This window comes from Saccopteryx bilineata, chromosome 4 (genome assembly GCF_036850765.1).
Source record: "Saccopteryx bilineata isolate mSacBil1 chromosome 4, mSacBil1_pri_phased_curated, whole genome shotgun sequence".
NCBI lineage: Eukaryota > Metazoa > Chordata > Mammalia > Chiroptera > Emballonuridae > Saccopteryx > Saccopteryx bilineata.
In genome coordinates this window covers 28,989,255-29,012,649 of record NC_089493.1, presented here as the reverse complement: position 1 = coordinate 29,012,649, position 23,395 = coordinate 28,989,255, and the positions used below count along the sequence as shown (strand labels likewise).

At 47.1% G+C, this 23,395-nt stretch overlaps 1 protein-coding gene across 2 annotated transcripts in view; it reads right to left on the bottom strand.

Annotated features, from left to right (window-relative positions):
* Positions 1–23,395, bottom strand: part of DPF3 (double PHD fingers 3) — a 247,505-nt gene that overhangs the window by 61,346 nt on the left and 162,764 nt on the right. For both annotated transcript variants that reach the window (XM_066277060.1, XM_066277061.1), the window contains exon 7: positions 20,018–20,155. In XM_066277060.1, the coding sequence (XP_066133157.1) occupies positions 20,018–20,155 (138 nt within the window). The remainder of the gene's footprint in view (positions 1–20,017; positions 20,156–23,395) is intronic.

The window sequence follows — 23,395 nt, the reverse complement described above, 5'->3', positions numbered from 1 at the left end:
AGGACCACATGGCACTCGTAAACAGCGGTGTGACAAGAGAGAGGAAAAGGTCAATGCAATGCCTAGGCCTTGCCCTTGGGAAAGACGCTCTTGTTTAGGAGATATTCCTACCATCCCTGAAAAGGAAAACAAAGAAACATTCATTGATGGGTGGTCACTTGCAGAAAGGCACTGAAGATGCTCTGGGGAACCTGATGAGGATCTTGGCAGGTGCACAGTGGCACTCTCATTCAGCTGCATCTCCCTGAAGTCCAGACACTGCTCAAAATCAGCAGACCCGAAGTGCCTCGAATCTGATTGGACACTTAGCAGAGCCTCATGCCAGAGATGGACTGAATTAAATGCTTAAGACCCTCATAGACTCCGCATAATGAAAGTCCTATACAAAAGCAAAGAAAAATCTTGGGATATGATCTTAAAAGCAAAGTCTTGTGAGAACAGCGTAAGTCCTCAAGCACCAACATCACTCTCCAGGCCTGGGTGTAAAATGCCTTGGACAAGGTCTTTGCCTGGGGGGAAACGCTTCCACTTTCTTCTGTTTTTCTGTCCCTATTGTGGACATTTCTTTGTCACATTAACACTCCCTGTTTATGACTAGAAAGAAAAGTCTCTGTTTATGGGATCAGCCTAAACCACGGGGGGGGGGGGGGGGGGGGGTCTTCCTCCTTGCTATATCCAATGTCTGCTATCTTTCATTACTCCCTGGCTAGCATTAATCAGGGTCCCGTAGGGTACAAATCTGTAAAAAGAAGCAGATATGTGAGCAGAAATACCATCCAGACAGTAAGTGATAAACGGATTCACCACTTTAATATGATTCCCTCTGGCCTTCGCTTCCTCCATGCCTCTGCTTTGCCTCCAGGAATAGAAAAACTTACCTGGCAAAGGCAAAAGACAAAAGCTTGCAGAATCACATTATAGAGGGTTAATCCATTTATCAGTTGCTGTTTGGATTGTTTAATCAGTTTCTAAGTCATTGATTTTCATCTTCAGGGAAGCAGACAAATCTCTGGGAGAAAAGTGTTGGCTGTTTGGCGGCAAACGGAGGAGCTGGCCACACCCTGTGGCCTGTTGAGTGTGGGTTTTTCTTCACCAGTCCCTGTGTCTCAAAGGAGTCTACATGTCATAGAGAATGGTTCTGCAAATCTATGAAAATCAGTACATCCACCAAAATTTTACTCTGCTTGTAAAATTTTCATTGCCCAAATCCAAAGGGAAGTCCTTTTCTTCCTTCTTTATCAATTTGCCATCTTAACCATTTTTAAAACTTTCTTAAGAAAGCCCAGGCAGCCTGACCAATGGTGGCACAGTGGAGAGAGCATCAACCCAGAATGCTGAGGTTCCCGGTTTGAAACTCCAAGGTCACCGGCTTGAGCAAGGGGTCACTGGCTTGAGTGAAGGGTCACCAGATTGAGTGTGAGATCATCAACAAGACCCTAAGGTTGCTGGCTTGAGCAAGGGGTCACTGGCATGGCTTGAGCCCTTTAGTCAAGGCACGTATGAAAAGCAATCAATAAACAACTAAAGTGAAGCAACTATGAATTGATGCTTCTAACTCTCTCTTAACCCCAAAGTCAATAAAAAAAGAAAGAGAGGGGGGAGGAGGGAGGGAGGGAAAGCAAGAGAGAGGGGGGGAAGAATGAGGGGAGGGGAGGGGAGGGAAATGGGAATGGGAATGGGAATGGGAAGGGGAAGGGAAAGGGGAAAGGGAAGGGGAAGGGAAGAGAGGAAGGAAGGAAGGCCAACCCAGGCACGCCTATGGAGAAATAAACTCAGGGTTTCCTGACTAAGAAACTATCATGGAAATCAATCAAAAGGTGAACAGAAAGAAATGGGCTATATTAAATTTAGGGACTGAATGTAAACCAAAGTTAAATTTCATGATTGGTATAAACTAGAGATAAAATGTGGAGATGCCAGTCACAACTTGGGTAGCTTCCTGCATAAAAATCAATCAAATAATCTCATGAGCATCATCTTACTAAAATTCTCCTGAGGCCGTGTCTCACCATTTGTCTCCTGTTTTCTTAGGGGCTATTTTTCGCCCCTTTCACAAAATCTTTAAGCAACCAAAAAAGCTGGTTTTCTCCCACTCACTGTATCACTTATGGCTTATGAGGATGGAAAAGTGGAATAGAACTCGCATGTAATTCTTTAGAGTGTTTACCACCAGCAGACCACTGGTAGAATGCCCCACTGAGTCAGGGACTCTGATATGCAAGAAATAAAAAATTCAGAAATGATCTAGTAAAGCAGACAATGATGGAGAAATTGATCCTATATAAAAAGACCAAATGAACAAAAGTTAATTCATCTGATGAAGTTTCTGAGGAGACTGAATTAGAACAGGGTCCCCACATACTTTGTGCTGGTTGTTGACCATACAGAGTACGTGGCCAAAGGGGTGAAAAGATGCTAGTATCTTATAGGCCCTGGTGTATGCAGTTGTGGCGTACCAGAAAAAAAGGGGGGTTCCTATTTTAGTACAGTGATGGCCCAATACAGGAAGTGATACTAAACAGTTGTACTTCATTTCCCATTTCCAGCAAACTCCTTTTTGCTTCAGTCGCTACTCTCGTCTCATGACAGTGAGCTCCAAGCTTTCTTCCATCTTGGTCAAGTGACATGGACTAAACTAATCAATAGCCTTTGCATCTGGTTCCTGTGCACTTTGTGGTATTTAGGATTGGTTTCAGGGTGAGAGTCCTCCCACGGAGCTCTCCCAACTCCCCAGCCAGAATGACCAGCCAGGCTTTGTGGAGGGCGCTCTGCGGACACGTCTATGGATGCTTCTTTTGTTTGTACATGTGTACACCTGCCTCATCTCCCCATGTTAAAGGGTCTACTCCTTCAGGTCAGGGGCCATGTCTAACACATATTTAGGACACCTATGAGCCCTGTGAACAGGAAATGGTTAAAAACAATGTGTGGGATGAATGGCCCAGAAAAGAATGGCCAAGACATAAGTAGGCAGCACAGTGATACCACCCCTGGGACTTCCTAGCTGGGACAGAGCACTGTGTTTGCTTTCCCTGGGGCAGAGTTATCTGTTGCTCTGAATATCATTCACTGCCTGGTTTATTTCTCTAGCCCTCAGAGAGCAAAGCTAGTCCATGTCCAGAGAAACTGGTCAGTCAGCTGGCCTAGTGTCATGTCGAACTCCCAGAGTACTGGAGGGTGGGTGGCTGAGAGCCCTGGGTTGCTAGAAGAATAGCACCGGGCCCCTCCTCTGGTGGTGAAACACCATCCTACAAACATACAAGAAAGGTATGTAAGACCATGCCTCATTGTCTCTTGACAAGGGCACACCAGGCTGCACCTAGCAACTCAGCCTTGCTTTTGTACAACTGCTTTTTGAGAGAGGAAAAAAAAGCAGCAAACACTTACTACACTATAAAACTGTGATGGCTCTTATACTGGATGCTTTACCTACGTTATTCCACTGGTTCTCACAAAGAGTTCTGTGAAGTGGGGATTTGACAGACGAGGCACCGGAAGTCCTGAGCGCGAGCGGGGCTGGTCCCAGGACTCCCTCCACGCTGCTGTCCCCAACTCTCGGCCTGTAATCACACTTCTCTGACTCCTGGGAACTCCAGATACATAGTTTCTGACCAAACTTTGCATATAAAATATTTCCTAAATCTCTTTATTGAACTTGATTCACATAATATGTTATTTAGGAATCCCAAAGCAGTAAAAACTGACACTGGCCAGACAAAAGCAGAAATTCCCTTTGAACTAAAATTTAATGTCCCTATCATAGTGATCCATCCCAGGTGAGCCTGTTTATTATCATATCCTCTGCGAGGAAAACAACAAAAAACAAAACTTCCCTAGAGAATTCCAGAGATTCACAAAGGAATTTTTTTCAGTAAAGCTCACACCATGGCTTATTGGCCTGTGGCCTGACCCCGCCATGAGCAATTTCCTGGTACTATATATGAGATCATTATAAAAAGGATTTTACTATAAATAGGAAGCTTGTCCAGACCTTGCAAGTGGGATTTAAATAGAGATTCTGCTTCTGCTTATGGGAAATTGAGTCCCACTTTATAGAAGATGCCAGTGAGGGCAGAGGCCCACGTGGTATCCTGGTGGCAGTGCCCACAATGATGGATTTGGTTTTCTGTTGATAAATGTTAATGTGCTGAAATAATATGATTCAGGAAGCTGCTAAGAAAATAAATGAGCCTTTGGAGTTTAGGAATTTACCTAGGGTAGGTAACTCTAAAAAGCTCAAAGGAAAAAAAGAATGGAAATCAGAAACAAAGTTCCTAAAGAGGGAGGGAAAAATAGAAGGTGGAAGGGAGCATTCATATAAATCAGAACAAGAGCAAGGAGAGTCAAGCCCCAAACAGTCCCAGCAACCACAGTCAGTCAAGGGTAAGCGGTCGTGCTGGAAAGTGCATACCACAGGACTTGCTACTCCAATCAGGCCACATCCATGGCAAACAAGCCCCAAATCTTCCACAAAACTACCACCCAGACAGAACTGTCTTTCATTCATTCAGCGATCTCTGCTATAATATGCCTGACACTCAAGAAAAGAATGGATGGTAGACACAGCCTGGCCACCAGCAACAGCCCCTCAACCGGCTCTGCCCAGACTTGAGCCCCATCCCAAGTGGCCTAGGGAAACGGGAAGCAAGACAGGAGCTTAGGCTCCTCCATGGCACATCCACAAAAGCGTGACTTCACATCCTGAGCAGACGCTCAGAATGCATGCCAGGGCCTGGTGTGTACAAACACGTGGCCACGCTCGGTACCCGGCTCCGGCCCTAACCCAGACCCCGCCCAGAAGCAGCTTTCCCCGGGCCTGGTAGCTGGACTGTGCAGCCCTTGGGGAACCTGGGGGCAGTAAGAAGAACCCTCCAGGAGATGCGCCTCTCCTTGCCCCTCTCTCACTTGTCCCCCAACCACCCTCCACAGCTGACAGTTCCCATCCCTCCACAGGTCTGACATGTTTCCATGGCAACTGGAATCCTGGGCTCCGACAGCCTCTGGTCTTGCCACCTGTTATTACTTCATCTCTCAAGTGTAAAGCATCCTAGTCCTGTGCACTTGGCTGTGCAGAGTGCAGCTTCACAGGACAGAGAAAAGAAAGGGGAACAGGAGAAGAGGGAGAGGCAGCCCCCGGCCGGCCCTGCACAACACACTGGCCAGGCCAGGCTGCAGGAGGAAGCCTGGGAGACTGGGAGGGTGGAGAGAGAGGGGTAAGCCAACGTGCCTTCCCTTCAGAATCAGCGAGCAGGCCTCAGCTGGAGGCCACCGCCACATCCGGCTACCTTGTACCCAGCCTCTAATGAGGGCCGTGGGCGGGGGAGGGGGGCCACGGAAGGCGGGAGCGGAGAAGGCAGCTGTGAAGAGATGTGTGGAGGATGCACAGCAAGAAGAGGGTTAAAGTGGCGAGATAACGACTGTGAGAAAGCTGGACCAGAGGGCAAACAGTCTCTGAGCATGGATAAATGGCCTTAATTCTCATGCTCTTGCTCACCCTACTCCTTACGTGTTTACTCATATAAATTATCTCTAAGGCCTGACACCTTTTTTCATTGCTTCCCTAGAAGAGATGAAAAAATAAATCCCACAGATCCACAGAATAAAAATGTTGGGACCCCACTCACGCTGGGTCTCCTTGGCCACCTAATAGCAAGGCAGGCTCTGCCCTGGGGCTCCAGGAGGAAGACGAATGATGCCCATCTCCATGAACGTGGTAAGGCAGGGGAGCCAGGAGCCCATCAGGAGAAGGGACATCAGGGCCCACTCCCCACATGACAGAGAATTCAGTCTTTCTCATCGGCCATTTTGCTACCTGACACTGAAGACAACGTGAGTGGAGGATTAGGATTAAGGAGGGGCTGCTAATGCAGAATGACTGCAGACACCACCGAAGTCAGTCTGCCCCGAGAAGCCAAGGCTGAGCACTGTGTTAATGTCTGCAAGTTTATGGATGAAGATAAATCGGCCCACTCCGTATTATCAAGGACAAGGCGAGACAGGGAGCAGATGGCTGCACAGGCTCTGAGAAGGCTGGAAACGGAGGCAGTTAAACAGTTAAAGGCATGGTCAAAGGAATGGGCTTCTCTGAGGAGGCCTTTGAGCCTGGGAAGGTTTCCTCAGACCTAGGGTTCTTTGATTTGAGAACACACCTATTCAAAGGGAAGAGAATATGCCAGATGAGGTCTTCGGGTCCCTTTAGGCCTATTGCCTATTATTGAGAATTACAATAGGGTAAAAGGAGAGCCCAAAAAGCGAAGTTCTCCACTGTTTTCTACCTGAATCAGTGTCCTCTCCCCTTGGCCTGGGCTCCCTGAGGGCAGGACCAGTGTCTCTCATCTGAGTACCCAGCACCTGGCACAGGGAAGGACACAGAGCTGATGAGAGTTAAAGAAAGAATGGACAAGCCTGACCAGGCAGTAGCGCAGTGGATAGAGCGCCAGACTGGGATGCAGAGGACCCAGGTTCAAGACCCCGAGGTCACCAGCTTGAGCGCGGGCTCATCTGGTTTAAGCAAAGCTCACCAGCTTGGACCCAGGGTCGCTGGCTCGAGCAAGGGGTTACTTGGTCTGCTGAAGGCCCCCAGTCAAGGCACATATGAGAAAGCAACCAATGAACTAAGGTGTCACAACGAAAAACTGATGATTGATGCTTCTCATCTCTCTCCGTTTCTGTCTGTTTGTCCCTCTCTCTGACTCTGTCTGGGGGGAAAAAAAAAAAAAAAAGAATGGACATATCTTCACAGAGGCTTTTCTGGGGGGGAAACTCTGCCAGGCAAAGGAAAGTCAAAGACTAGGAACAAGGTAGATGCAAAGCGCCCCCACGTATACACCATTCTAAGGCACTGCCGACAGCAGTCTCACTTACAAAGGGGCGGAGAGAGAGGACTAGGAGTAATGGAAGGGGTAAAGCTGCAGTGAAGAAAGCCAACGGGCCTGCCCTACTGTAGGGATCCTCTCCCTCAGACACCTCTTACAAAGCCAGGATGGAAGGAATGAAGAACTTCCACACTCACTGGCCCCAGAGTCCCTTGAGCCTCATGTTCAGTCTCCTGCCAAGAGCCCTGCACCAGCCAGTGAGGAACATGTTTTCCTATGTGTTTCGGTTGCCCTAGAATCTTAATAAAATGTTTAAATGTGATGTCAATCATCCTGCCCTTCCTTGCACCTACCTGCTTTTCCTCCATCTTCATGAAGTAAATTTAACACTGTTAAGACACACGCCCAAAAATATTTACTCCTAGACACCATGCTGTACACACAGAAAACATTCTGCTCACACTGATGGCTCTATCCTGACGGGGGTATTTGGTCAAAGCCGTAATTTGCCAGGAGTTTGGACACCACATCACCATTTCTGGGGCTACGGTCACACAACCCGTCAGTGATGTCCTCTGTGCTCCACACTTAAAGCTAGCAACAGCAGGCCTGTCATGGATGTTCCAGAAAAGTGAGGGGGGAAAAACAAGCAAAACCAATTGTTTTTCTCAGTGCTGATTAGGAAAAGCATGAGAGATATTTCAATTTCCCAGTAGAAGGTCATATGGGTCGGTTCACGCCCTGCTGTAGCAACTTGTTATTGCCACCAAATGAGTCAGTTGAGGGGGAAACCATTTAATTTGAGAGTAACTATGTCAATAGGGCTCTGAATGAAGTGGTGTCATTCCCCTCAGAGATTGCAGGATATCTTGGTGCTTTAGAGCCAGATAAGCTTTGTCTGTTCAAGGTGTCAGGATATTACTATGCTATTAGAATTCAGTAAGCCCCCTGTCTTGCCCAGCCTAGCCCTTTTCCACCCCTCCTCATCACCACTCCACAGGAATATGTCAACCCATCAGTCCAAGAGAGACTAGCATTCTATGCGTCCTTCAGACTGAAAAATGGTACTCAAGGAAAGAAGAGGGTGAGCCTTAAGCTTCAGATCCAAGGACAGGACAGAATCAAGGTACCACAGAACTGAAGGAAAGCCCTGTCCAGGGATGAGGGCCCGGATTGGGACACACCCAAAAAGCAAATCAGGAAGCAAGTGCTAGGGGCCCTGGAGAGGTTTGCCCGATACAGACTGGAACCTTAGGAAAAGAATGAAAAACAAGACTAAACCTAGCTCAGGGGTCCCCAAACTTTTTACACAGGGGGCTAGTTCACTGTCTCTCAGACCGTTGGAGGGCCGGACTATAAAAAAAACTATGAACAAATCCCTATGCACACTGCACATATCTTATTTTAAAGTAAAAAAACAAAACGGGAACAAATACAATATTTAAAATAAAGAGCAAGTAAATTTAAATCAACAAACTGGCCAGTATTTCAATGGGAACTATGGGCCTGCTTTTGGCAAATGAGATGGTCAATGTCCGGTTCCATATTTGTCACTGCTAGCCGTAACAAGTGATATGACGCGCTTCCGGAGCCATGACGTGTGCGTCCCGTGTCACTGGAAGTAGTACTGTACGTGAGCGATGCTGCGCTTTGCGGTCACTGACCACCAATGAAAGAGGTGCCCCTCTGGAAGTGCAGAGGGGGCTGGATAAATGGCCTCAGGGGGCCGCATGCGGCCCGTGGGCCATAGTTTGGGGACCCCTGCCTTAGATTAACAATGCAGCCTGATTCCTGGCCAGTTACCTGACTCCATGCATCCAAAAAAGGAAAGAGAATTATGAGGAAATACAATGAATACCAGTCTTCTAAAGCTGGATTTCTCTAAGGCAGTGGTTCACCTGGGAACTTAATAAAAATGCAATTCTATGGCCCCACCTGAGACCTACTGAATCCAAACTCAGAGGTGAGCTTGTTCGTCAAATAAATTTGTAAATATGATATATATGTTTGCTCGCTTATAGTTTGCACTGGGTGTGGGGGACAGGCTGTAGGCAGGCAGGGTCATTATAGCCTAAGGCTTAGTTTTAAGACTAAGCCTTTCAAAACTAAGCTTTTCCCCATACCCTTGACTGCTGCATGATGTGGGGTGGTGCACTCTTATGAGGAATCCCATTATGCCTCAGATAAGTACTTTGTATCAGAGACTTCTTTATTTGTATATTGGATTAAACATTTTGATTTCTACACTGTAAAATGGGGCAGAGGAGCCCATGCTGGAGGAGAGCAGAGAAAGGCCACGTGGAGGAGAGGAGAAGCAGCCAAGATGGCAGAGTGCTAAAGGAGAAGCCAGTTTGTTCAGAGAAGGAGATGGGGAACAGAGGTGAATTAGGCTGGTGAGGTAGAAACCTTTGATTCTAGGAAACTGAGATAAATCAGTGGCTTTGGGAGCCCTGAATGGGAAGGGAAGTGTTTTCCCACTGTGTGTATTTCTTGCCCGCCAGGTGCAAGCTAGGATTAAAGCTAATGGCCCAACAGTTCTTGGCTCCGTTGTTTCATTACCGTCTGTCCAAATCAAATGCGAACCTGCACGGGCCAGGTGGCTGTGATGGTGGCTGCAGATACTGGCCATACAGGGCTCCAGCAGTCTTTGTTTTAACGAACCCTCCAAATGTATGTTTATGTGATCAAGCTTGAGAATCGTGGCTCTAGCACACATGAGAGACACACACTGTGTTAAATGCATTTTCTGTTCATATACTTTACACGAATTAATATTTAATAATCACATAGCTCTATGAGATAGATACATTAATGTTCTGGTTTTACACACGTGGTACTTAGAAAGCACAAGGAAGCTAAGTAGCTTGTCCACGGTCACATCTTAGTAAGTTACCTTGGCACTGAACCCAGGTAGAGTGGCTCTTAGCTGGCCCACCTGATACTGCCCTACCCTGAGTGCATGCAACCACACACCTGAAGGAAGTCAAGTCAGAGTGGTTAGTAGGCCGTGGAGGCCAGGTCTTCTCAAACTTGAGGGATCTCATTAAAATTCAGATTGTGATTTAAATGACTGGGATAGGCCCTACTATCCATATTTCTTACAAGCTCCTCCACAGGGTTGTCAACTGTGGATTTAGATGGTACTAAAGGGTTCCCAGGGCACAGGATTTTCAAATCTAAAACTGGAGATGGCCTGCAAACCTGGACAAGGCAGTCACCAGAGTCCCGGGTGGTTTTGATGCTGCTGACCATACTATGAGAAGCAACAAGGCAGGCATTCAAGGCGAGGCGTTTGATAAAAGTATTGCAAGCAGGACATGGCATAATGTATTTTGTACTTTAGAAAGACCACTTTCACTACTGTATGGAAGCTGAGTGCAAGAGGGAAGAGCAGAGGCGGAAAGAAACAAAGAAGCTGCAGTGACCGAGCAGGAGCTGGTGGTGGGATGAGCGGGGACAGGCTTGGGTGTGTCTGGGAGGGAGGCTGACACCCTCGGGAAAGGAAACGAGGAGCAACTGCTGAGCCCTAGGGCTACTGCTTTGGGCACAGCCTTCTTTTTTATTTTAAAGAACAAGGTCCAAAAGTGCCATAAGGCCCTGGCCGGTTGGCTCAGCGGTGGAGCGTCGGTCTGGCATGCGGGGAACCCGGGTTCGATTCCTGGCCAGGGCACATAGGAGAAGCGCCCATTTGCTTCTCCACCCCCCCCTCCTTCCTCTCTGTCTCTCTCTTCCCCTCCCGCAGCTGAGGCTCCATTGGAGCAAAGATGGCCCAGGCGCTGGGGATGGCTCCTTGGCCTCTGCCCCAGGCGCTAGAGTGGCTCTGGTCACGGCAGAGCAACGCCCCGGAGGGGCAGAGCATCGCCCCCTGGTGGGTGTGCCGGTGGATCCCGGTCGGGCACATGCGGGAGTCTGTCTGGCTGTCTCTCCCCGTTTCCAGCTTCAGAAAAATACAAAAAAAAAAAAAAAATGTGCCATAAGAGCTAGGAAAGATGGTGAGACACAATGAGAGACAAAGATGTAGGAAAATTATTGAACAGTGATGTGTGGATTTTTTAAAGCGAAGCTCATTTACAAATTAAAGTCTCAAATAGAAATTCACAATGATGGGGTAAGGTCCATATGACATCACAAACAGTTAAAACAGTTTTGAAGACTAAATGTACCTGCTTTGGGCTGAATTGTGTACCCTCCCCCCAAAAAAACCATGTTGAAGCCCTGACCCCAGTGCACGGTATTGGAGATGAGGCTCTGTGGGAGGGGATTCAGTTTAGAAGGGTCCTCATCGTGAGATCTAGGGCCCTGATAAGAGGAGGCACCAGAGAGCCTGCTTCTCTCTCTCCCGCCACACATACACAGGAAAGGCCTTATGAGGACAAAATAGACAGCCATCGTCAACCCAAGGAGCATTCTCAACAGACACCAGCCCTGCTGGCACCTTTATTTGGGATTTCCAGTCACCAGAACAGTGAGAAATAGAGTCCTGTTGTTTAAGCCACTCAGTCTATGGTATTTTGTTGTGGAAGCCTGAGCTGACTAAGACAGTACCACTAACACATTAATTTCTCTTGAAAAGCCACTAGGCAATACAATGCATTTGACAAGTGGCTACGGGTGCAAATTAAGAGTAATCAGGAGGACCGTGACAAAGGTGCCCGGCTGAGACTGGGACCCGTCACTTGGGGCTCCAGCATGCTAACATAACTGAATGGTGTTCCACCCAATCACATTCACGTCTCAGCTCCTGTGTGACTTGCTAACTTTGTGATTTGAGACAGCTACTCAGCCTTTCTGAGCCTCAGTTTTCTACTCTGTAAAATAAGAGCAATAACATGTGCCCTGTGGCCTTATAACATTACATGAGATGCTACGTGGAAATTGGTGCCTAGTAGGTGTTCCACTTTGCCTCTTTCCTCTCATAGATGCAAAATTATTTTATATCTATAAGGCAAGAAAAAAATTAACTCATGACTAGAGAATTCACATTCCTGTATGGCACAGCACTCATTTCTGTGGACCTTGGGATGTCTTCTAGGACAGTGGTCCCCAACCTTTTTTGGGCCACGGACTGGTTTAATGTCAGAAAATATTTTCACGGTCCGGCCCTTAGGATGGGATGGATAAATGTATCACATGACCTCGACAAGCGTCAAGAGTGAGTCTTAGACAGATGTAACAGAGGGAATCTGGTCATTTTTTAAAAATAAAACATCGTTCAGACTTAAATATAAATAAAACGGAAATACTGTAAGTTATTTATTCTTTCTCTGCGGACTGGTACCAAATGGCCCACGGTACCAGTCTGCGGCCCAGGGGTTGGGGACCACTGTTCTAGGGGATAATAGCGCCTACCTTACTTATTGTGAGGAATGAATGAGATAAATGTGGCACTCTTAGGCTCAGGGTCTGAAACACTCAAAGAATGTCAGCAAGCACTTTCATCATCATTTCTCAGGACGTGGAACTCTTCAATCCTGAACATTATAGGTAATTAGGCCAAAAATGTAAAAGAAATAAGAGGCTCAATGAAAGGCAGGTGGCAGGTGGATGCCCGGTCCTGGGAAATAAGACGGTAAATGCGGGGATGCCACACTGGGCTAGATCCTGCTCGACAGCATCCTCTTGCTGGTTTTATGCATCCATCTTATTTCCCAGTTAAACCAGAAGCTCTCCTTAGCCTGAGACCAATGTTATGCCTTCTTGGAGGTCCAATTACACTAAGCCCTACAAGTGAGCCCATGCACAGTAAGCTGCAGAGAAGGATTGCTGTCCCGTATCTAAAATTTCGCAAAGGATGTGACAGGGTCAGGTTAGGCTCTGACATTCACACCTGATGCCAACAAGACCCAGTAGGCAGTTAGCATCCCAGTATTGCACAGCAGACGGGCCCTGACTCAGGATCAGCCACCTGTGGTCACAGACACAGTCTGTCCGTCCAAATGGCACAGAGATGGATCAGCACTCATAACGTGCAGGCATGGTGCCAAACACCCACAGCACCTCAGTGAGGACTCACGGCAACCCCAGGAGGTCCAGTGTGGTTATCTTCTCTGCTTTACGGATGAGGCAAGGAAGCAGAGGCATGTGAACACCTGACCAAGAGTGGCACCACGAATCCGCCCTGGCTGCCCAATTCCACTGAATGCTCTCAGCCACTGGGTCAAGAGTATGGATGATCCAGAGGCCTAAGGAAGGAACTCCAAGTCTCCTTTCAGGCCAGAGCAACTGCTCAGGTTCTTCTTCGCTTTGCAACCTGTAAATTGTAGTTACTAAAATCATAATGTATCTAAAGAACACCTGTTGTTCGTTTCCAAATTCTCCAAAGTCTCATATCTGCCTTTTCCTTCTCTCCCCTGTAACAAAGCCCGAATTTCCTGCATAAAGGTTGGGTAAGGGGTGGCTGTCTAAGCTTTATATATGACTTTTCAGGCACCTTTCAGAGTGGACCAAATTCTTAAGCTGTGTCAAAGGTAATTTTCACTCTCTTTCTTAAAGCTGTATTTGTTGCCCTTGGGCCATAGGACAGAGAAGTCAGAAGACAACATCTGTTGGCTCTTTCCTATCAGTGTGACAATGACATCATATGCTTCTTTTAGATAATTTGCCCATTATTAGACTAATTTTCAGATTTTCTAATCAATGGACATTACCCTTAATCAAGTTGGCTCTCCTCTTTCAGTCCTACAGAGCACAACATGCCCTCCAAAGGAGCCTAGAACGGGCCCTTTCTTCTCTTGACAGATAGATGGCAAAACCTATGTGCCCAGCACACCTCCATGACAGGAAAGCTCCCGGGATTGAGGACAACCCAAGTTCCATTCCATGCACCTGAAAATAGGCTTGAAATAAATTTTATAGACCCATATTTTTAAAAACATGTTTCCTATTAGGAGCTCCAAGTATATTATAGAGAGCATTTTATACTCATTTACGCTATGAAATAAAAAAGATATACCATTTAACAATGCTAAACAGATTACTTTATAAATTAGTGGTTCATGTTCTCTTGTAACTGCTACTGTGGCTTTCCACTTCCTACAGGATGATGACTACGCACGCACGGAAGACACTCCAGCTGTGGCCCCGCCTAAAAGCCCACCATTCTTCCAGGGCTCTCCGGTCCAGCTACTCCCCTCTGGCCCATGCTGGTCATACCTCCCTGCCTTTGTGCACACAGTCACCTCTCCCTGGGAAGCCCTCTATCTCCTAAAAATATATCCTCATTCTTCGAGGGCTACCTTGAATGTCACGTCCTCAGTGAAGGCTTTGCAAATCCCCTAAGGTAGTGGTTCTCAAGCTTTAGTGGCATCAGAATGCCCTGGAAGGCTTCTTAAAACAAAGGCTGCTGGTTCCCACCTCAGAGTCTCTGTCTTAGGAGGGTCTGCACTTCCCAAGAGCCCCCAGGCGATGCTGCTGCTACACTGAGAGCAGCCCTACGCAGTGGAAAGTGTGCCACGCTCCTGAGCCCCTGCTCCTTCCCCAGCCTGTACATCCCTGTCACACATTCCCCCAAGTCAGCACTAACTGCATGGGCACACACCGATGGGGGGATGGATGGGGTAGACTGGCAGGTGAATGGATCCGGCTGAATTTACTTACATAGCTTTTCTATCCAGGTTCAGGACCTCATAAATGCCCACACCCACCCCAAATTACCTTAAAAATATCATCTGTAACAGATTCCCACTGTGCAAAGAAGGTAAAAAGAGCCTGACCAAGAGGTAGCACGGTGGATAGAGCTGGGATGCTGAGAACCCGGGTTTGAAACCCCAAGGCTGACGCTTGAGTGCAGGCTCATCACCTGCTTGAGAGCAGGGTCATCACCGGCTTGAGAGCAGGGTCATCACTGGCTTGAGCAAGAGGTCACTGGCTTAGCTGGAACCCCATCAAGGCACATATGAAAACGTAATCAATGAACAACTAAAGTGCTACAACTATGAGCCGATGCTTCTCATTTCTCTCCCTCCCTGTCTGCTCCTATCTCTCTCTCAAAAGAAAAAAAAAAGGTAAAAAGAAATTCAAGAAGAGTTTTGACCTTGTGAGCCTGTCAAAGGAGCTTTGAGTTCTAATCTAGTGCTCTTTCTGCTACCCTGGCCCCACTGGGGCTTCGTACTAAGATGGCATTTAAAGAGTCACAACAGAATGCCTCTGACTGGCATTTCTCAGAACCCTAACCTGCCCAAGCACTACCTCCCTCTGCACACGCATACATGAACACACACAAGCACACAAAATGATTTCATTTCTAGAAAGTAGATGAGCCTGACCTGTGGTGGCGCAGTGGATAGAGGGTCGACCGGGAATGCGGAGATCACAGGTTCGAAATGCTGGGCTTGCCCGGTCAAGGCACACACAAAAACCAATCAATAAATAACTAAAGTGAAGCAACCATGAGTTGATACTTTTCTTTCCCCACTCCTCTCTTTGTAAAATCAATAAAGAAAATGTTAAAAGAAAAAGAAAAAAAGACTATGGATGAAGGTGGTAAGAGAAATGGAGGAAGAAAGAATCCAGCCTCACACAGGGAGAGAAGGGCAGCCGCTGGGTGGGGAAGACCCCATCAGAGAACTCCCGGCTCCCCTGGGAGAGTCTGAGCTCCAAGCAGCCCTGAGCGCTGTGGTCGAGGCAGTCGGGCAAGGGCACAAAGGAAAGGGGACAAGCCTAAGGAGGGTGAGAAGCGTCCACTCAGGAGAAAATGTGAGGCAAGAAGAGGAACAAAGGCCAGAGAACATGAGCTGGGCGGGGCAGGAGGCCAGGAGGAATGGCAGGCAACTGCTGAGCTGGCAGCACAGGCAGCCCGGGCTGGGGGAAGGTCAGCGCCAGCCCCAGCACTCCACTCTGCCCTCTCAGCAGCAGCGGGTGGGGGTGGGCCATGGGCTTCGCTGCGGCAAGGGGTGGCAAAACCAGTCAAAGGACTGTACGCTGCGGGCGGCACAAACGCAGCTGCCCACGGCCCTAAACACTCCCAAGTCTGAGGGGCTGCTTCTCCGAGAGGTCTGTGCCCACGAGCAGGGTGAGTCGAGCTGCAGCTCTGCTCAGAGGGCAAGGCGGCATTCCCAGTCCATTGCCATCCAGTGTCCCGACGGCCCACTTCCTGAGGGAACTGCAGATGAGCCTCAAGGATTAAGCTCCCCTGCCTTCCTCCCCCCACCGAGAAGCCTGCCAAGGGAGGATCGCAAAGCTGAGACCTCAGGATGCTGCAGAGCTGTCACATCCAATTCACCACACAGCCCTGCTGGCACTTAGGGGCAGGATGGATGGGAGCCCACCCCACCCCCAACAGAGGGAGCAGCTAATGACTGGGTATTAATGATGCTGGCAATTAGCGTGCCCAAGAAAACGGTTGGGGCTGCTCACCAGGGGGACATGGGAGGAATCGGAGCACACATCCAGAGCCCTGAGCAGATGGGGGGCCTGCGTGGTGCAGAGAATCTGCAAAAAGTTGCTGCCTCTCGGATCTGCCCAGAGCAAGTCGGGAAGAGGGAAAGGATGGCTTCTGTGGATGCTGAAGGCCTTCTGCCGCACCCTCCCCAGTAGCAGAACTGAGGTTCATCACAAAGGAGGCACTGAGAGGAGATTTCAGTAAAAAGGTATTGGAGAGGGTTCTGGAAACTTCCCATGTGAGGAGGCCCCAGAGGAGCCCAGGTACAGTTATTCCTTTCTATGAAGCTTAGAACCCTTGGGTAGTCATATGATCCTTTTGAAGAGCCCACTTTCTCGTCAACAAGGTCAGAATGAGAAGGGTGGAGAGGGGGCTGGAGCGAGTGTGCTAACAACCCACAGAGAGAGGAGGACATGCGTTGGGATGGGGTGTATTAGGAAGGTGTCTCCAGCTAGAAGGCAGAAAGACCCAGCTTCCTTGCCAAGCAAAGCCGAATGGCCTCAAGGTAACATGAGGAGGCAGAAGACACTGACCCGTGATTGTGTGTCAGGAAATTCTGGGGGACAGAGAAGAATATGCAAGGGCCTACATCGGAAGTCAACAGCCTACCGGGAGGGGACTGCAGGAAGAGCTAGGAGGAAGCCGTCTCGATCCACTTAGAACCTATATTACACCGAGGGACCACACCATCACTGTGCATACACAGACACAGACAAAAGAGAAGCACTCCAAACACTATAGTGTCAGTAGAGCACCTAGACACAGGAACAAAATGGCCTGACATTTGAGAAGAGATGTCAAGGAGATAAGCCAGCACTGGAGGAGTGAGAAATAATACCAACCTAATAAATACTAGAGAGAGCAACCTTAGCCAATAAATAGCTCCCAGATAGCAACTCAAATCAAAGGAGATCATTGTAGCCTCCCCCGATAGAAGACAATAGCTACACCCTGGCCACTTAGATCAGAGAAGGGATAAGAGGAGGGATAGGGAAGTGGGGAAATGCAAACATTTTTGTTTTTGAAAGACCAAGTAACTGACCAGGAAAGCCTCCCCCCACAGTGAAGACCTCTGCGTTGTAGCTCCTCAGCCGCTGGTGAGGAAAGATGGACAAAGCTCTGATAGACCTTCCTACTCTACTTTTCAGGTTCTGTCCACATGGCAACAGTAGGTAAGGAAACAGGATCGGCCACACAAAAAGCTTGAACCCTGAAAGTGAGTAAGAATTAAAGAAGGTGTTATGGCTGAAGTGTGCCCTCCACAAACTCATATGTTAAAGCCAAAATCTCAGAATGTGATTATAGTTGGAGGCAGGGCCTTTATTTATTTATTTTTTAAGATTTTATTTATTGATTTTACAGAGAGCGGAGGGCGTAAGGGGGAGAGAGAAGTATCAACTCATAGTTGCTTCAGTTTAGTTGTTCACTGCTTGCTTGTTGCTGGTTGTATGGCACAGGGTTTCGAACCCGCAACCTCAGCGTTCCAGGCCGACGATCTATCCACTGCGCCACCACAGGCCAGGCTGGAAGCAGGGCCTTTAAAGAGGTGATTAAAGAAAAAAATTTAGGCCCTGGCCAGTTGGCTCAGTGGTAGAGCATAGGCCCAGAGTGTGGATATCCCAGGTTCAATTCCCAGTCAGGGCACACATGAGAAGCGACCATCTGCTTCTCCACCCCTCCCCCTCCCCCTTCCCTTTTCTCTCTCTCTCTAGTTCTCTCTTTTTTCCCCTCCCAGTCATGGCTCGAGTGGTTGGAGCACATTGGTACAGGGCACTGAGGATGGCTCCTTGGAGCCTCCGCTTCAAGTGGTAAAAATAGCTTGGTTGTAAGCATGGCCCCAAATGGGCAGAGTATTGGCTCTAGATGCATGTGGCCAGGTGGATCCTGGTTGGGGAGCACATAGAAGTCTGCCTCTCTATCCCCCCCCTTCTCACTTGGGAAAAAAAAGAAGAAAATTTAAAGCCCTGGCCGGGTAGCTCAGTTGGTTCGTGTCGTCCCAATACACCACGGTTGTGAGCTTAATCTCCCGGGACAGCACACACAAACCACCACCAATGAGTGCATACGTAAGGGGAGCAACAAATCAATGTTCCTATCCCCACCCCTCTCTTTCTCTCTCAAAATTAATAAATATTGTTTTTAAAAAGAAGAAAAGTTAAATGAAACAGGATGGGTTCTAATCCAATCTGGTGTCTCATAAGAACAGGAAATTTGGACACAAAAGAGACTGCAGCGGTGTACACGCACAGGGGGACGACCATGAGAAGAACACACAGGAAGGCAGCCACTCACAAGCCAAGGAGAAAGGCCTCAGAAAAATCCAACCCTGCTGGCACCCTCGAACATTGTGAGAAAATAAATTTGTGTCCTTTAAACCACCTACTCTGGTGTATTTTGTTATGACAGCCTGAGCAAAGTAATACAGAAGGCAATGTGACAAAAGAAGAGTGGGGGTGGGGGTAGGCGAAAACCCACTCTAGTCCAAAGAAAGGTCTTGGCCAAGGGGTGTTAATTATTTCAAGTATTTGGTGAAGGCAGTCAATCAACATCAACAGACCGAGTTCACTGACTGAAATATAGAGGATATCACCCTCAAATCCTAGAGACTGCATAGTTTTAAACGTCTAATCCCTTTAATTACATTGAATTACTCACTTGAAGACCACCTATCACCAAATCTTACAAACAAAATAGAAAACACATGACATGTTCACAATTATTGTTTATCTAATGATCTCAGAATACCCCACATCTTGAAGCAAGTCCTAAAGATTCCATTATCCCAGTGTTTGTCAAGACTGGGGCCAGTCCATCAGAAATTTTGACCAGTCTGTGAAAGAGTTAACCATTCGCGGAAGAGCAAGAAATTTCTGGAAGACCAGCAGTTGAAAATTGCATTAGCCCATCCCATTTTGAGTTTACTACAGGCCCAGAAACCATAAGTAATGTTATAGAGGAAAGTCAAGAGGTAAATGCTAAGCCCTATTTGACTTCCTAATTTATAAACAGAAGTTGAGGAAAGAAAGAAAAAATAGAAATTAAAAAACAAATCTTAAGGATCATTTTCAGTCTTCGAACCCAACATCTCAAATAGCAAGTGCACCCAGCTCACACTTGCTGACTGGTGCTCAAGCACAGAGCACAGACGATCCAGGGCAGTGTTTCTATGACAGGAGAGCTCTGTGCCAAAAGTGTAAACCCTGTAACAGCCAAGAAAACAAATCAAGAATATTCTACATTCTTGGTGGCCAAGGAGGCATTTGGAGTATCTGTATGAAATGACACACCCAAGAGATATGTCCCTCTCCGGTCAGCAGCTATGAATGGTCATCTGCAGCTGGAGGAAAGAGCAGGTCTGGCATTTGACAACGGCCATGTAAGAATGTCTCCCGTCTGCCTTAACACTCACCTCCCTTCCTCTAAGAGCAGAGTTTGCTGTGCCACCCCTGCTACCGCGGGACTCAGCTGACCCTGAGGCAACTGGGGCTGGGTTTAAAAAAAGCCAACTTGTCCTGACCTGTGGTGGTGCAGTAGATAAAGCGTCGACCTGGAAATGCTGAGGTCACCGGTTCGAAACCCTGGGCTTGCCTGGTCAAGGCACATATGGGAGTTGATGCTTCCAGCTCCTCCCCCCCCACCTCTCTCTCTCTCTCTCTCTCTCTCTCTCTCTCCCCCCTCTCTAAAAATAAATAAATAAATAAAAATTTAAAAAGCCAACTCACCACAGGACACTGAGACCAGTCGACACTAAGTAACAGCAAATACCACACAGAGCCTGCCCACCCACTTTATAACTCTCTCAAACCAATGACTGGGAACTCACGTCTGTGGTTCTCATTTCTGTGGTTGGGTGGGGACCGGGTCTCCTGGTCTTGGGCTTCATCCCCCTCCTCACTGGCCAGGTGGGTGTGAGCATAGTGGTAGCTCAGTCCTGGACGGTTCTTGTAGCGCTTGCCACAGACTAGAGAGGAAAAGAAGAAAGGAAAAACAAATGGTCAGCAACCTCTGTATCCAGCGCCACCATTCTCCCAGGTGGACACACATCCATCCATCCCAGAGCTGGATCATTTCCCACCCCAATCCCTTACTCCCCGGACAGAATCACCACCACTATAACACGGGCCCACGTAAAGAAAAACCACAGAAGTAGAGGATGGGTGGGAGTTGTGTCTGGGCTCCATCATTTCCTAGCTGTAAGACTCTAGGCAAGTCATTTACCTCTGTGCCTCAGTTTCTTCAAAGGAAAATACAATAACAGTACTTACCCTACAGGGTTTTTGGTGAGGAGTTAATCCCTATGCAAAGCATTAGAACAGTACCGGGTCACGGTAAAGATGCTGATTATTTTAACTTTGAAGTTTGGACCAGGAGTCTATCCAGTCCAACATTCCATGGCACAAATGAGGCAAGGCTAAGTGATTTGCCTGAACACACACAGCTAGTTGTGACAGAGCCACAAGAACTCAGGTCTCCTGGGTTCCTATGCAGTACTTCACCCACCATCCTGTGGTTGACTCTGTATGAACTAGAAAAGCTTGATGTGACTAATATTTTTGATGTATCACTCAGTGATTCTGTGTCAGAAAAACATGTTCCACTTCCATCACGGAAACCATGAAGCCAAGGCATCACTGGTAGATGTGGCAACCAAGAACTTATGCCCTTGATGCCCCAGCCACCAGCATCCTAAATCTCTAAATATATCCTTGCAGGCACTACCCTCAAATGGACGCAGTTGAGACAGGGCAATAAGCAACATAAATATGGCCAAGAAAAGGGGCGGTTCTATTGGTTAAATGCTCAGTACCTAAGAAGTCCAGCTAAATGGGTTAGACCAGATCACCACCCCTAACTTCCCCCCCAAATATCTCAGCCTAGCCTAAAAGGAGGACACTGCTGGTAGCAGAAGCCTCGAGGCTCTTCTAGTAAAAATCCTGTGCCAACACTCTCATCATGCCTCCACTTTCCCCCCGCAGAGCCAACCTCGCCTGACCTGCTGGATCAGCTGAGGTTCCACGCTTTAAGGGACAGGGTTATAGTAGTGAGGGTCAATATTTCATATGGTAAAAAGAGTCCAGACTTCATTGTCAGACCTGGGTTCAACTCCTAGTTCCAGGTGCCAAAGCTGACCAGCTATGTGACCTCCATAGTAGAGAGAAGAGCTGTTTTCCAGGCATCTTATCAAATTCCTTTATGATCTCTGGTAGGGTTTCTTTTCTTACCAGATTCTCTTAGGTTTTTTAGATATTACAACCATTGGCAAAAAATAGATGTCATCTCTTCTCATATTTATACAAACTATTTTATCTCCTTAGCTTAATTAGTTTGCAAGAATCACCAACCCGATACTTAAAACCAGCAAGTGTAAGATTTTCCTATTTCAACAATATTGGATTTAGAATTTCACTTATTACAATAAAATATGTGGCTAATTTTTAGTCTTTATCAAATAAGTAGTTCTTAAACCTGATTTAGAGATTTGTTATAGAATTATATTGGCTGCTTTTTCAGAACCTACTAATATGACTTTTTCGTTTGTTCCTAGTGAATTATGTTTATTCCTAATGTTTCCCATTAGGAGCCATTCTTGACTCCTGGGGCGGAATTTCGTTTGGTCAGAGTGTATTATCCACCTGATACACAGCCAAACTCTGTATGCTATGGTGCACTTTGCATGTATGGTTATGCTGACTCCTAAAAATGAACTGAAGTGTTTTGCTGTGTGAAACTGGACAAAATACATATTTCTCTGTACCTTTTTTCTAATCTGAAAATGACAGTACTACTTACCTTGAAGGATAGTTAAAGGGGTTATGAACATTATTTGTAAGCGATCTCACCATCCCCAGCACATAACAGATGCTCAATAAATGGCAGTGAGGGGTAAGAGGCTTCAGCTTGGTCTGCCATGCCTTTAGGGCTGAACCCTCCTGAAAGGAGTGACTTGGACCTTGCCTCGTACTACAGAATCTGGCAATTGGCTGGACTTTCTTAATAAGGTGCAAGTCTCAGAATCAAGCTGGTGACCTCGTGACTCTAAATTTAAGCCCTGCAACTGGCTATTACTTACATTCTCTCTCTCTCTCTCCCTGTAGTAAATATTACAAAAAAAAAAAAATTTAAATGGTACTACACATCTCAATTTCATTTGACACAGGAAGTGGGACCTAAAGAGGCTCCTGAGGCACACTCTGGGCCTGCTTGTGGCTTTTTCTATTTAACCTTTTAAGTTATATGATGTCAATAAACAGCAGATCATGGGGTCGTTAGGTATGAATCCATTTCATCACTAAGCATAGTGTTGGTAAGGAATAAATGTTTATTAAAAATAAGAATGATCGGTGTTTATATGAGGAAGCCTCAGCTGCCTCTGGGGATCCCACTATATAAACTCTGCAACATTTAATTTGTGCCATTTTGTTGTGTCAATTACCAGAGTTTCTTAATCACAGAATTTCAGCATCTCAATAGTCATTTGGTCTAGTTATCCATCAAACTGTTTTATCCCCATACTCTAGAAGCCTGTCCTGGAACAGCCCCACTGATGGGGAAGTCAGTACCCATCCAAGCAGGCATTTCTTTTCTGGACTCCCTGAATTAGTTATGTCGGTACTAGGGGACTTCTCTTAAGGACAGTTTCACACTGATTTCATCTTGCTACCAATAACTCCACCTCATACATAGCTATGCTCACATTACACCTTCAAAACATATCACTGAATGAACACAGAAACGCTTTGTGGAAGAGCTGGAGAGACAGGGAATGTAAGTGTGTAGAATCTGATATAACTATTCACAATCTATAAAATCAAACTCAAGCAAAAAGCTCCCCACCCCAATACTATAGAGGGTAATTAGTTTTCAAGCAAAGCCTTTTACTAGAAGACAGATTCTCAGAGTGGTCCCCAAACTAGCAGCATCACTTGGGCACTGGTAAGAAATGCAAATTCTTGGGCTCCATCCCAGGCCTACTGACTCAGAAACTCTTGGGGCGGAGCCCAGCAATCTTGTGTTTTAACAAGCCCTCCAGCTGATTCTGACGCATGCTAAAGATTGAAAAACACTATGCTAGAAGAATGATATGTTTAGGCTCCACTCTGCCTGCCTCGCATGCACCGGCCCTTTTGAATGGACGGCAGTGGCTGGGAGGACAGTGAGAGGGAGCCCTGGACCTGTGTTCATTATTAGAAGAAAAAGATCC